Source organism: Girardinichthys multiradiatus, unplaced genomic scaffold, assembly GCF_021462225.1.
Source record: "Girardinichthys multiradiatus isolate DD_20200921_A unplaced genomic scaffold, DD_fGirMul_XY1 scaffold_26, whole genome shotgun sequence".
NCBI lineage: Eukaryota > Metazoa > Chordata > Actinopteri > Cyprinodontiformes > Goodeidae > Girardinichthys > Girardinichthys multiradiatus.
This window is the reverse complement of record NW_025917679.1, coordinates 152,139-165,451: the sequence shown is the minus strand read 5'-3', so window position 1 is coordinate 165,451 and position 13,313 is coordinate 152,139. Positions and strand designations below refer to the sequence as shown.

Genomic DNA, 13,313 nt, shown 5'->3' with positions numbered 1-13,313 from the left:
GAGATAGATTAGGAGGTGGTGGAGGTCTGCGGCATTTGGAAGATGTTGGTTCAGTAGCAGGGCCTCGGCCACGGGGGGTATTGAATGGAGAAGATGTCAGAACCATTTGGGTCCCGATTTTAAGAGCTCCTTTCATGTTATCAGAATCCAGTAAAGCAAAAAGCGGGCTCAGTGGGGAGATGGGAGAGTTCCGTGTGGTCTGGGTCGGGGTCTGGGGTGAGGGGGTTTAACGGGGGGATCGGTCTGGGTTTTGGGCGAGGGGGGTATAATGGGGGGTGTCGGTCTGGGTCTGGGTTTGGGGTGATGGGGGTATAATGGGGGGATCCACTTCTCCTGTGGATTTCGACGGGGAGACCTTTTGTGATGACCTCTCTTTCTCAGCCAACTGGCCGATTGTTTCTGCTGGAGTTGTTGGAGGCAGCGTTATCATTGTTGTTGATACTCCATGTTCTCTGCTGAACAGGTCGAAGCTGCTGGCGGATTATTTACTGAATAGAAGAGATTAGATGTGAGACGTCTGGCTGCCAGCTTGTTCAGGCAGAAACCATCTTGCTTGAAGAGTTGTCGTTTTTCCCAAAAAATATTGAAGTTGTTGATGAAGTTCACAGATTTAATAGCACATGTTTTTTTCAACCACTTATTAATCATCAGAAGTCCCGAAAAAATCTCATCTCCACAGAAAATCGGTGCAAAGTGTCCGCTGAGAAACACCTTAATATTGAGACCTCCAACAATATTCAGAAGATGAGTTAAATTCTCCTTCAATCCTTCTGATTTTTTCTTAGCCACGTCATCCATGGCTCCACAGTGTATAATAAGGTTTTCTAGAGACGGGCGCTTTTCTGTGATAGCCAGAATATTCTCTGAGATATCAGACACCACGTTACTGGTACCAATCATGACCAAGTTTTTAATCCCATCCACAGCTGTGTTGCCCACTATTAGGGTTCTTGGTCCGGTGTGGCGCTTTTTCTCTGGCAATTTAGGAGAAGACTGTTTAGTATGAAGGTTGTTCTCAAACCTTTTATTGTTCTCAGAAGATGGATCATTTTCCTGGTTTTCATTCTGTAGTGGAGCAAATCTGTTCTGGAGGGGAATTCCATTATTTCCAGCTATCTCACTCCTATCAGTTGTTGTGACAGCAGCTCGCTGTCGAAGTCTCCTTTTCCCAGGGGAAACGGGGGCATTTCTCTGTAATTCTGGCCATTCTAATTTGTTTAATTGCTGAGATCTTCCAGTGAGCCGTCCACCTTGATTTGTTGGGCATGCCCCTAAAACATGCCAGGGGGGTCTGCTGGTAGGTTTATTCTCAGTGTTCTGATTGCTGGCTGAGTTGTTGAGCTGGCTGTCATTGTTTGGGATCACAGGCAGTTTTGAATCATCGTTGTACCCCATATTCACCTCCACATTCACTTCTAGTCGATGGATTTTCATCTCCAAAACAGCCAATTTCTGTAAAAGTTTGTCGAAGTCCTCTGTGGTGAAGGGAGGCATTTTGTGCTGATTAGCTGGCGTCAACTTGTCCTTCTTTCGAGTTCGATTATAAAAACATCAAAGTCCTTTAAAAAAAATAAAATAATAATAATAATAATAATCCTTGGGAGTCGCTGGTAAGAAGTTGTTTTAGTCCAATATTTCTGTAATTTTGGCTAAGAGATAAAAAGTTAGGAGTAAAAGAATGCAAGCAAGCAGGGAGCTTAGGAGAAAAGCGTCTGAGCAGGCAGAGAGGCGGAAGCGGAAAAAAAACATGTGGAAAATATAGATTTGTAACAAAATAATAATCTAACCTTTAATGCTCTTCTATAAAAATATGTAATAAGAATGTGGTACCAGTGCAGTCACCAGGGTATCTCAGCTTTTGTCCTGGATCTTTACTAATCCTCCGAATCCAAAGTTAATGTCAGCGTCTTCATAAAGAAAAGCAGAAGCAGGTGAACTTCAGTTTGGCACATTTCATTTTCTCTATGGAAACCTCCATCTGCAGTAAGTGTTTCATGTTTCACTCGGTTGCCACGGTTATCTCACAGCAGTTGTAAGATAACAAGGTTGTTTCATCTCAAGGCATGTTTTAATGCAATGCAAACAACAAGCTTGGAGTCCAAAACACTGACATAGGTAGGAAGAAGCTGGTCAACAGTCAGAGCTTCAGCACCCTGGACAGCTCTATGACTTCCAGATAACTGATGAGCAGCTGGAAACTCTGTCTTTTTCTTAAATCCAGGAATGGTTTGACTTTACCTGAGTCCAAAAAGATCTCACAGCGAGGGTCCACACCTCTTAAAGTACAGCAAAGCAAGGCATCAGAAAGCCTGAGACAGGGTGGTCCCAAACTTTTATGGGGCCTTAGGTAGAATTTGATTTGGGGCCCCTCTTCCTGTGAGGGACATCACCACCACTAACAGCTTCTTAATACAGATGTGCTGGAATCTGGGAGAAGGGCTCAAGTTTAATTGGCAGATGTTAAAAGCCATCATGGATGATTGGTTATTATTTGCTAAATGAATTTGTGACCAAACTGAGCTCAAACACAAAGAAAAGATTAAACTCAGATTGTAACTATGGTAACAAAACAATGAAACCATGAAGATTATTCTTTGCACTTTTAAAAAGTAAATTGACAATTCTTTAAATCTTAAATTTAAATTAAACTCCCAGAAATCTGTAAAAGCATTGAAACCCTAAGTTGCTTCAAATCAAGATTAAACTTATTTGATTAGAGTGGCCTTTGAATGTGTTATCTAAACATTATTGGTTAAGTTTTCAGTCCAACTTTCCTTTCATTTTCTTATCAGTCATTTTATTCTGTTTATTTATTTATTACTTTTATGCCACTGCAATGTAATTTTCCTTTTATTTTTTTCCATGTACAGCGCTTTGAATTGTCTTGCTACTTAAATGTGCTATATAAATTAACTTGCCTTGCCAAATGAAAGTCAGTTCTGCATTTATTTATTAAAGATAAAGACAGATGGATTTATTGATTTATCTTAAACATGCTTCTCTGGTTTTAATAAAATTTCTCCATTTATAAATATAACTTTTGAGACTTTTTAATTCATTGAATTGTGGCAATTTTGGTTTTTCATACATGCCAAAGGAAGTGCTAAATATAAGTTATGTAGCTTTACTTTGGGTGTAGTTACATACTGTGTCCACTAGAGAGCGTACATCTGAGTTAGCAGCTAGTTGGTTTCCAGCTCCTGATTGGTTAATGAAGCCATTCTAGATGTCTTTGTTCTACTGTTATTTCCTAACTCTTCTGCCTCCTTCGACATGAAATCAATATTTTCTCAATAGTTGTAAATTAGAAGCAGCTTCACAGAGTTAAAAAATGTGTTTAGCTCTAAAGCTGTAGATGTTTTATCTGCAGGCTGCAGTCTTATAATGTTCTACTCATATCAGACCCGGGGAGTTTACATCCTCCAGTGAACGCAGACAGTAAGTACAACTATAGTAAAGCCAGGTAAATAAATCTCACCTCCTCTCAATTAAATTGCACATATGTTCCCTGATAAAGTAACTAACAATCTAAATTCAATTATTCACATAACAACATTAACAGCAGTGGCAATAATATTAATGTATGTCTGTGATATTATTTACAGATAACTTCAGGTACAAGTGTTTTACTTTGAAGGATGTGAAAGGAAACGCTAATAACATTTAACCTCTGGAGCTTTACTTTGGCTGTAGTGAATTATTTCGTCCACTAGAGGGGAGGAGGCTGAGTTAGCAGCAGCTAGCTGGTTTCCAGCTGTTGATTAGCAAATGGAGACATTTTGTTGATCTGTTTGTGCTTCAACTGTTTCTTCCCAACTCTTCGGCCTCCTTTTCTACAAAAATCATCATTTTCTCTGTTAGAGTGAATTAGAAGCAGCTCCACAGAGACTCAGAGCGGAACTACCGATGCTAACAGACTCCAGCAGCAGGTTGAGACACCTTGGAGGAGGTTTTTAGCTCTGAAGCTGATCTTCACTTCTGCTTCCTGTTTTAAACACAAACTCTGAGCATCAGCAGCTGCAGATCTACAAGCTGATGTTGAACAGCAGCATCTCTCTTTCAGTTCACAAACAGTTTCATCAATCTCATCAATCTACTTCATTATTAAACTAAGCTAAAGGATTGTAATGTGTAATTACAGTCTGCGACCACAGGAGGGCGGTGTAAATACCGAGTTTAGGACAAAAATTTAAATCTTAATTTTTGTTTAATGTAGTTGATAATATATGTAAAACTCTACTGCAGGTTTTTATTATTTTTGTAAATAGTTTTTTTTTCACCATGCTTAAAGCCCTGATCTCAGCATTTGTTTATCATAAAAAATATATATTTTTAACAATGTTAACAATTTTCACAGGTCTTGATTCTCAAAACTGACAAGGATTTATCTTTCTTGGATGATTGTTACTGAGGTAAATTTAAAAGGTTTTTTTTTTTTGCTTCATTTTTATCTAAAGAAATATAAATTATTACCATTTCTATATACCTGTCCCAATGCATGTGTGGTCTCTGTGAATAATTAATCTCCATCTCTAATAACATAATGTGTAAAATATGTAGATGACTGCAGGGTTTTATTCAGTCTGAACAGAAACATCCGGTTAATACAGAGATGTTTTTAACACAGCAGCTGATGGTTAAAACTGTCTTCATTATAACCACAATATCACACAGCAAAATCAGAAGTGTTGTTGTTGTCTGTTAAAAATACGGAGTTAATTCAACACTTGTTTAGTCTAGCTCAACGATATGAGTGTTAGTTTCTCTAAAGAGTTGCTGTTATTCCGGGGAGTTAAATTGAAGCAACTCAATCAGGTGTTGAATTTAAAATCAACGCCTGACAGAGTAGCTCCCAGAAGTCCAACGTATCTGTGACGTATCTGTGACGTATCTGTGACGTGTTTGTTGAAGAGCGGGACCGCAGTCTCATGAAGTCTGGAGCTGACATCGTGACAAGGTCAGTTTTTGCATGAAATGTTTTATGGCTGCATTCATTTTGTGTTGATTAATAAACATAATTAGCTTAACATAAGTAAATGCGTTTGGATATCGCGGTAAACATGTACAACTGTGAGAGGTTAAAGTTAGTCAAAATGGTGTAGCATGAGGTGTCGGGTTAACCCATTAAAACTCTTCACATATTTAGCTCTAGGGTCACTTTCTTGATGTTCTTGGCTTTATACGACATAAAGTATCGAGGGGGTAGAGAGTCTGTGCTGGACCGGGGGTTCGAGCTCCTGCTTGTCGATGGACGGGTTCTAAAAGTCAGACAAGCTCTGAGAGGCGGGTAGTATGTTGCTGCTGGATGAATAGCTGGAGGGATCCTAGCGAAATAACTCACAGGGCCGCCACACCAAGTCCTGCTCTAATGCTCTAAACTCGGAGCTTGTAATTAACAATAGTAGTTTATTTGTTTCTTTTTTAAAGTTCTGGGATCAATAAAGAAACGTTTCATTCTAAGTTTAACTTGTGAGCAGAGCTAGCAACATAACTGTCTGGAGAGTCTGTGAGTTCTTCTAACTTTACTCAATGTTGCAGCTATCCATGCATAGAAACAATAACGACACTGCCATGTGTATACCTTCAAGTGATGTTATATTGTCAAAGTCTTTGTTTTTCTGGGTGTCGGTGCTGTTAGCCGTCATGGCGGCAGGCAGGCTGCGTTCATGTTCATACTGAGCTGGCACAGGAACAGAAGGCAGAACTCTTGGGTCCATTAGTGGTTCTTCAGACACAGGTACATTTGGAGGTACAGCAGTTCCCTGAAGCAGCACAGACAGCTCCTACTTCTTCCTGCCATTGTGTCACTGAATCAGGATGTTCTGGTTCACCTCCGCCATCTGTATCTCTGTTCCCTGCATAACACGGGCATTACCTACCACCAGATCCCTGATTTTACGATAGTCCCTCAAAATGAAGGACCACCGTGATTCTGCCCCCTTGCCTTTCCTTTTCAGGACTGAGTGCAGACCACAAAGCCAAATAAAAATGGTCTTCACCAACCTACAGCAGTCAGGCCACTGTGCAGGAGCGCTGCTGGCACCTAGCACGCAGCGCGTTGTGGTCTCCACACCAGGAGTTTTTGAGAGCTTCTTTGGTGTACCAAAGCGTCCACTCAAAAGTCTGTCCTGGTGTCGCGCTGCGTAAACAACCCGCTGCTTGTCCTCGTCATCCAGCCTCAGCCAGAGTTCTGTGATGCTGTCTGCTTGTAGGTTGGTGAGACAGAGAGAGATCTGCTCCCGAAGCTCCACCAAGTACTCAGCAAGCCCGTCCACATGCTGGTATCCCGACACATTCTGGTCATCAACAGCCTGTGAATATTATTAAGCACAAAACAGAAAATTACTATTTAAAACCTTAAAAACCTTTGGATTTAATAAAATACGTGAACATGCATGATGTACACAATAGTAGCAAACTGCTGTTACTCACCATAGTTTCATTTGAGGTATCTCCAGCCTCAGACAGCATGGAGGAAGTGCTGGAAGAAACCTCCATATCCAGCACTGTGGGGTCAGCTGAGAGTTCTGAGAAGCCCTCATCTTCCTCATCGACCAGCACATCATGCTCTTCAACCAAGTGAGCGGTGTCCTCTGAGTCCGGGTTCATGTAGAGAGCAACACCCAGTGGATCTTGGATGCACTTCACATGCTTCCTCTGCACCCGCCAGATGTGCTCCATCCTCTCCTGATCAAACAGAGGAACACCAAGGGAGTCGTTGCCACGGGAACCCATGAGCACATCAAGCAGCTCCTCCAACAGCTTGACTGTGGTAGTCACTCCTCGTGTCCTCCATCGGCAGTGGAGAGCCAACTCCTCCCTGGTCAGATGTCTGTCCACATCTGTGGAAGACGGTCCCTGGGCCTGAAGCTGCTGGGCCTTGGCTTCACGCAGCTGTGCTAAATCACCTGCATCCCATTCAAAAATGCACGTTGACATGCGTGACATATAAAGTGGGTACAGCTGATGGGCATCAGTGGTGCATCCCAGGGCAAGCCGCCGCATAAAGTGCCAAATATCCAGCCTTACCAGAAGCTGTGGTCACCCGCTGAATCTGAATATGATAAAATTAGAACAAGAAGACGTTTGGTCAACCTTCTTGTGGCCAACATGGTTGAAATGAATGGGTAAGATGTCAATATTCATACTTTTAAAATGTTTTAAAAGAGCACATTCATTTTAGGACGTTGCAGATCAGTAAATCAATTTCTTTAATATATCCTATGATGGAAATAAACATCAAATGGCTAAAACATGACATGAAAACTAACAATTTCAGAGAGACTGAAACTCATTGAAGCAAATAACAGTATAATTACTCTCTTTTAAATGCTGATAGAATAGTTGTAGTAATGAGATGTTTATCTTTCAGGATGATCCCACCAGTCTCCATGACAACTAAATATGCTTTGGTCATCATCTCTCTATTTCCCAGCCTCAGAGATCCAGACTCAGACAATGGATATGTACATTTTTTACATGAAAATCTTTGATGTCAGTTTCTGCAGTAGGAATACGTTTTGAACTTGCTCTACAGTGTCATATTTTTACTATTACAGGAACACTTCTATGAGCAACAGAGTGGATCTGGCTACTTGGCCTGGAGAATAAAAACTGTTCAGTGCAACTCTGCAGCTCAGACCCGGAGATCCTCCACCAGCACCGCCCATCAAGATAGTCCAAAGAGAAAGAGAGATGAAGCAGCTGCTTGGTGAGGAGTGTTGTGAAGCGATATCCTTTTTGAAACATTCATCTGATGAATCGGCAGTCAAAGAGAAGATGAGGGCCACGTTTCAGTATCGTCAAACACTGGTTCAAGATCAGCAGTGCTCTTCAACAGTCTTGGATGTCTTCCCACGATTCCTTAACATCACTGGCTTGGTAAGACAACTTATTATTATGAAGTGAATTGACACTGAAAGCACACACTTTTAACTTGAAATAGTATAAAAATGTGTATTCTCCTGTAGATGGACCAAGACTTCACCATGATGTTTGGAGAGGAGGTGTCGGGCGGATTTTTGGCTAAATGATCAACTTTTTTCCAACCTAGGATCCTGACAGAGTGCAGAAAACTGACTTCTAATGAGCACATTGAAGAGCTCCTGTCTGCGCAGCACAACACAGGTGAGTCTGGTTCATTTGGCTTACTGTTCTCTTGAAAATATCAGTTATGTATTATCTGAATGTGTCTATTTGTCCTGTTTTCCCCCAGGCTGGGACAGTGACCTGTCAACCTTTCTACTGTTGCTTCACTTGCTTCCACCAACCCCCAAAGGCCACAAGAAGAGGTCAAACATCAGCTCATGTCAAGCTGTGGACCATGTTGTGAGATATCTCCAGGTATGCAAATTGTACTGTACTTATGCGGTTATTGTGATGATCCTACTTCTTGTGTCGAAGCACTTTCTTCTTGTCTTTGTTAGCTATTTGAATGTAGCCGTGCTATATTTCATGATTTTTCTCATTTCTCTTCTTAACATTTAGTCAAAGATGGGAGCCAGTGTTGAAACGTTCCTCGCTGGTGTGGAACCAGGACAGCCCTTCCTCCTGTGTGTTGGTGAAAACAAGAGCAGCATCCAAAGATACGACATCATCATTGATCACAAGGCACAGACCTCCTTGGCAGCTTTCGATGAGCTCTTCAAGGCCCACTTCATCTTCAGTATCAACTACCATGAATCCCTCTACAACTTCTATACGTTCATCCAAACCACTGTTTTTAACATTGATGTGTGCCAAGGAAAGTCCCAGAGTCAGGGAGCTAAGAGCAAGATTTTTGCACGACGCTTGAGGTGATAAATATCCTTTGATGCAAATATGTTTCTTTGTTATGTCTGTAAAGCAAACCACAAAAGTTCTGCATTGCTTTGTCAGCATTTAAGATTCCACCATGGTCTATATCCCGGAAAGACATCGCGTTTAAAATGTGGACAGTTGGGATGTTGTTTATCGTTTTGCACATATTCAGGTTTTAAAAAGCATCTTGTTCGTTTCCATAGAGATGCTGCTTTGACTGATGCTGCTGACAATGTGGAGACTCAGAAGGATGTTGGTGAGCCTTCAACTTCACAGGCAGTCAGAACAAACTCCTTTGTAACTACTCAGCCCTCTACTGACAACAATCATATGTTCAACATGTGAGCCTCTGTTGTTGCACAGTTGCAAGCATCTGGTGTTGCTGAGAGCACAATCCAAGCAATGGTTGCTTCCATGGAGGAACTTGTTCATGACATTCATAGGGAAGTAAGAGAGGCAATTCTTGGCTGTACTTCAGAAATTCAAGGCACAGATTTGGAAAAGAAAATGGAAAAATGTTTGGATCCTTTTTCAACCTTGAACACTAGAGTCAAAAGACAGAAGTTCTTTGGGAAAAAGTGTGAAATTGTTGAACCTGTTGAGTTTGTTCTTGGGGTGCGGTTTGATGTTGGCAGAGATCAAACAACAGGACTTTCCAGTCAGGTCCCTGGAACAGATAAATGTGTGTTTACATCCATACTAGGAACTCTTAAGTCTATGTTCAGGAATGCTGAATTATGGGAAAGTTTTTTCAAAGGCAATCTTCATGAAGAAGGCATTTATAAAGACATATGTGATGGTTCATACTTCAAAAGTAACATTTTGTTTTCCACAAACTTGGTTGCATTTACTTTATTTTGAGGAACCTTCCCCCAAAATACAATTCTGTGTTGTTGAATATACATGTTGTGGCTCTTTTTCACTCACAAGACCTGAAAACGTATGACTTTGATGACATCCTAAAGCCTCTTGTTGATGATCTTAAAGTTGTTGAAACTCAAGGAATTGAGGAGCCTTTCTCAGACTCACCATTGCTTGGTTCTGTTCTACAAGTAACAGGTGACAACCTGGGTTTACATGGACTCTTTGGTTTTGTTGAGTCCTTCAGTGCTACATATTTCTGTAGATTTAGTTTGACAAGTAAGGATGAGTCACAGTCCGTCTTTACTGAAGATGACCCTGGGATGATTTTCCGTCCAAAAGAAATCCATGCAGAACATTGTGCAGCTCTACAGGAAAATCCTATGTTGGTTTCAACATTTGGTGTCAAAAAAACATGCTTACTCAATACGTTGCATTTTTTCCACACCTCTGACAACTATGCAGTGGACATAATGCACGATTTACTTGAAGGTGTCGTACAGTACGAACTCAAACTTGTCTTTCAGTACCTTGTTAATCAGAAGTATCTTTCTTTGGAGTCGTTGTCACAGAGGATTCAAAGTTTCAACTATGGTTATATTGAGAGAAAAAATCGTCCAAGTGGGTTGAAAATGGATGAGGCTAGTAAGGATCTTGGACTAAACGCAATTCAGTCCTGGTGTCTTGTGAGAAATGCTCCTCTTATTTTTGGCCATTTATTGGAAAGAAATAACTTACTGGAATCTGCTGCTCCTCTTGATTCAGATTGTGAATATTGTGTTTTCACCCATTGTAACTAATGGGATGACTTACTATTTGAAGCACTTGATCAAGGACCACCACAAGCTATTTAGATCTTTGTTTTCACAGAAAAGATTGATTCCAAAGCATCATTTCATGCTACATGATCCACGTTCTATAAGAAAAATAGGTCTACTCCTTCATGTATGGTGCATGAGATTTGAGGCAAAACATCATTTTTTGAAAAGATCAGTGAAAAATGTAAAAAATATCACAAAAGCATCGGTTAAGCAACACCAGAAACAGCTAGCTTACCACTGGGAGAAGTTTGATTTTCAGAGATTTGAGTGTGGTCCAGTGAAGACAGAAATAATTAATAGCTTGGATGGAGGTGAGGTTTTAAGTTACGCTTTTAATGTAAGCACATACTGTGAAGTGTCAACCACTAATTGGGTGAAAAACTATGGAGCAGAATATCAGATTGGCACGTTTGTTTGTACTGGAACAAAACCAGAAATTCCTGTTTTCAGAAAAGTCTCCAACATCATTGTACATGATGAGCAAGCTTTCATTTTGACCTGCAGAGTGGACACTCTTTATTTTGATGATCATTTCAATGCATACTGTATCAATGAGAGAGCAGATTGGTTTTCTGTTTTTCCAGTTAAGGACTTGGTTTATTACAGACCCTATGAGAAGCACTTTTCTAATGAGATGTGTGAGAAAACATACATTGTACCACATTGCTGTATTGTATGACTTCTGTTGTAGTTTTTGCAAAGCCAGAGCTGTTCTGTGATTTGCTTGTTTGAAATACAGCTGGATTCAAACTGCAACTTGTGTGGTTTTCTTTGTAAATTCAAGCGGCATCTTTTGTTTTTGGAAGTGAATTTTGGGATTAGTAATAGGATTATTAATTGACTACCAGTATGGTTTTTAAAAACATTCAGTTTTCTATTTTAAGCTATATTTAACGCTTTCCGTCGAGTTAATATATTTTGAACCTTATTCAGTGTTAAATGAACACATTGATAGTGTTAACCTTTGACACGACACACTAGTGTTAGGTCAAATCAGCTCTGATGTGTGTTAAATTTCAACTGTTGAGAAAGTTGTTTCAACTCTTATCATGGTGTTAACTGCTTAACACTTTCAAAAGTGTTAAGCAGTTAACACCATGATAGTTGTTTCTGCTACCTGTGTGACCCCTTCTCTTTTCCAATGGTTATAATCAGTCTGACAGAGAGAGGTATCCCAATCCTTGTGGTTTTTAGTATAACAATGACCATCAGTGGGACCCTTTGTGGGGTTCCTTGAGACGACATTGTTGTAAATAAGCGCCGTTTAACTAAATAATCTGAACTGAAACTTTCTGTGTAGTTATGCTGCTATAGGCTTAGGCTGCTGGAGGACATAATTACCACTTTCACCCTCTTCGCTACATTCTCACACTACTCTCCAATTTTGCATTATTTGCTGTTATTTCAGCTTTTAACTTTGTTCTCTTTCTAATCTCTTCCTAGAAGCTACACCTGGTCTGACTCTGTGTCTACCTGTAACGACTTTCTGGAGAGGGGCATTGTCTGAGCTTCTACTGGCAACGACTTGGTGCTCACCCTCTACCGATGATCCACATAGCCCTGTCTTTCAGTGTTTAACCCTTTCTCCTTCCTAGACATGGCGATTGACTGAGCTTTTACTGTAACTAATTATATGTCCTCTCTTTCAGACTCTAACCTCGAAAACTGACTCAGAGTTTATCTGTTCTTTCTTTCTAAGTGAAACGACTAAAGGAGCTACATCCATTAACATTTACTTTTCCTTCCCATAGAAAGTACTCCTGGATCAGTGCTTCTGTGTTTTTTTTTTGTGTCTCTGCTCTGTTCTCTCAAACCCCCAGTTGGTCGTGGCAGATGGCTGCTCATACTGAGCCTGGTTCTGCTGGAGGTTTCTTCCTGTTAAAAGGGAGTTTTTCCTCTCCACTGTCGCTACATGCATGCTTAGTATGAGGGATTGCTGCAAAGTCAACGCCAGTGACTGTCCACTGTCTCTACATGCTCATCTGGGAGGAGTGAATGCTGCAAGTCACTGACTGGATGCAATCTGCTGGGTTTCCTTAGACAGAAAACCTTTTATCCAATTTGAATAAATAACTGAATCTGACAGCACTGTTCAATGATTAGGATTAATTGGAATGTATCTACCTGACTTTTGTGAAGTGCCTTGAGACAACATTTGTTGTGAATTGGTGCTATATAAATAAAACTGAAATGAACTGAATTGTACTAGATGTCACTGCCAAGGACTACTGAACCATTCTTGAGGACCATGTGCATCCAATGGTTCAAACATTGTATCCTGAAGGCGGTGGCATGTATCAGGATGACAATGCACCAATACACACAGCAAGACTGGTGAAAGATTGGTTTGATGAACATGAAAGTGAAGTTGAACATCTCCCATGCACAGTCACCAGATCTAAATATTATTGAGCCACTTTGGGGTGTTTTGGAGGAGCGAGTCAGGAAACGTTTTCCTGCACCAGTATCACGTAGTGACCTGGCTGTATTGGCCGCAAAAGGAGGCCCTACACCATACTAATAAATTATTGTGGTCTAAAACCAGGTGTTTCAGTTTCATTGTCCAACCCCTGTATGTATGTATGTATGTATATATATATATATATATATATATATGGAATACATACATATATGGAATTATGTAGCATACAAAAAGTGGAAAATAACTCTAAACATCTTTTACATTAGATTTTAGATTTGTCATTGCCTCTGTTTGCTTTGATTACTGCTTTGCACTCTTGGCCTTCTCCCAATGAGCTTCATGAGGAAGTCATCAGAAATGGTTTTCCAAAGAGTCTTGAAAGAACTTCCTCTATACAGTATTCACAAAAG

The 13,313-nt window shown here is 40.4% G+C and overlaps 1 protein-coding gene across 1 annotated transcript; it reads right to left on the bottom strand.

The window, feature by feature from the left end:
• Positions 1-4,464: 4,464 nt before the first annotated feature.
• Positions 4,465-6,939, bottom strand: LOC124865129. Its single transcript, XM_047360099.1, has 2 exons — positions 6,433-6,939; positions 4,465-6,311 (listed from the first exon to the last, which is right to left on the bottom strand). The coding sequence occupies exons 1-2, from the start codon at positions 6,937-6,939 to the stop codon at positions 5,805-5,807; spliced, it is 1,014 nt and encodes a 337-aa protein (XP_047216055.1). The 3' UTR covers positions 4,465-5,804.
• Positions 6,940-13,313: the final 6,374 nt, after the last annotated feature.

What these genes read in the sequence shown, in the direction of transcription:
- LOC124865129 (XM_047360099.1), bottom strand. Translation starts at nt 6,939, where the DNA reads ATGTCAACGTGCATTTTTGAATGGGATGCAGGTGATTTAGCACAGCTG. An exon ending in ATACCTCAAATGAAACTATG is followed by an intron (nt 6,312 to 6,432) that starts GTGAGTAACAGC and finishes TAATATTCACAG; the next exon opens with GCTGTTGATGACCAGAATGT.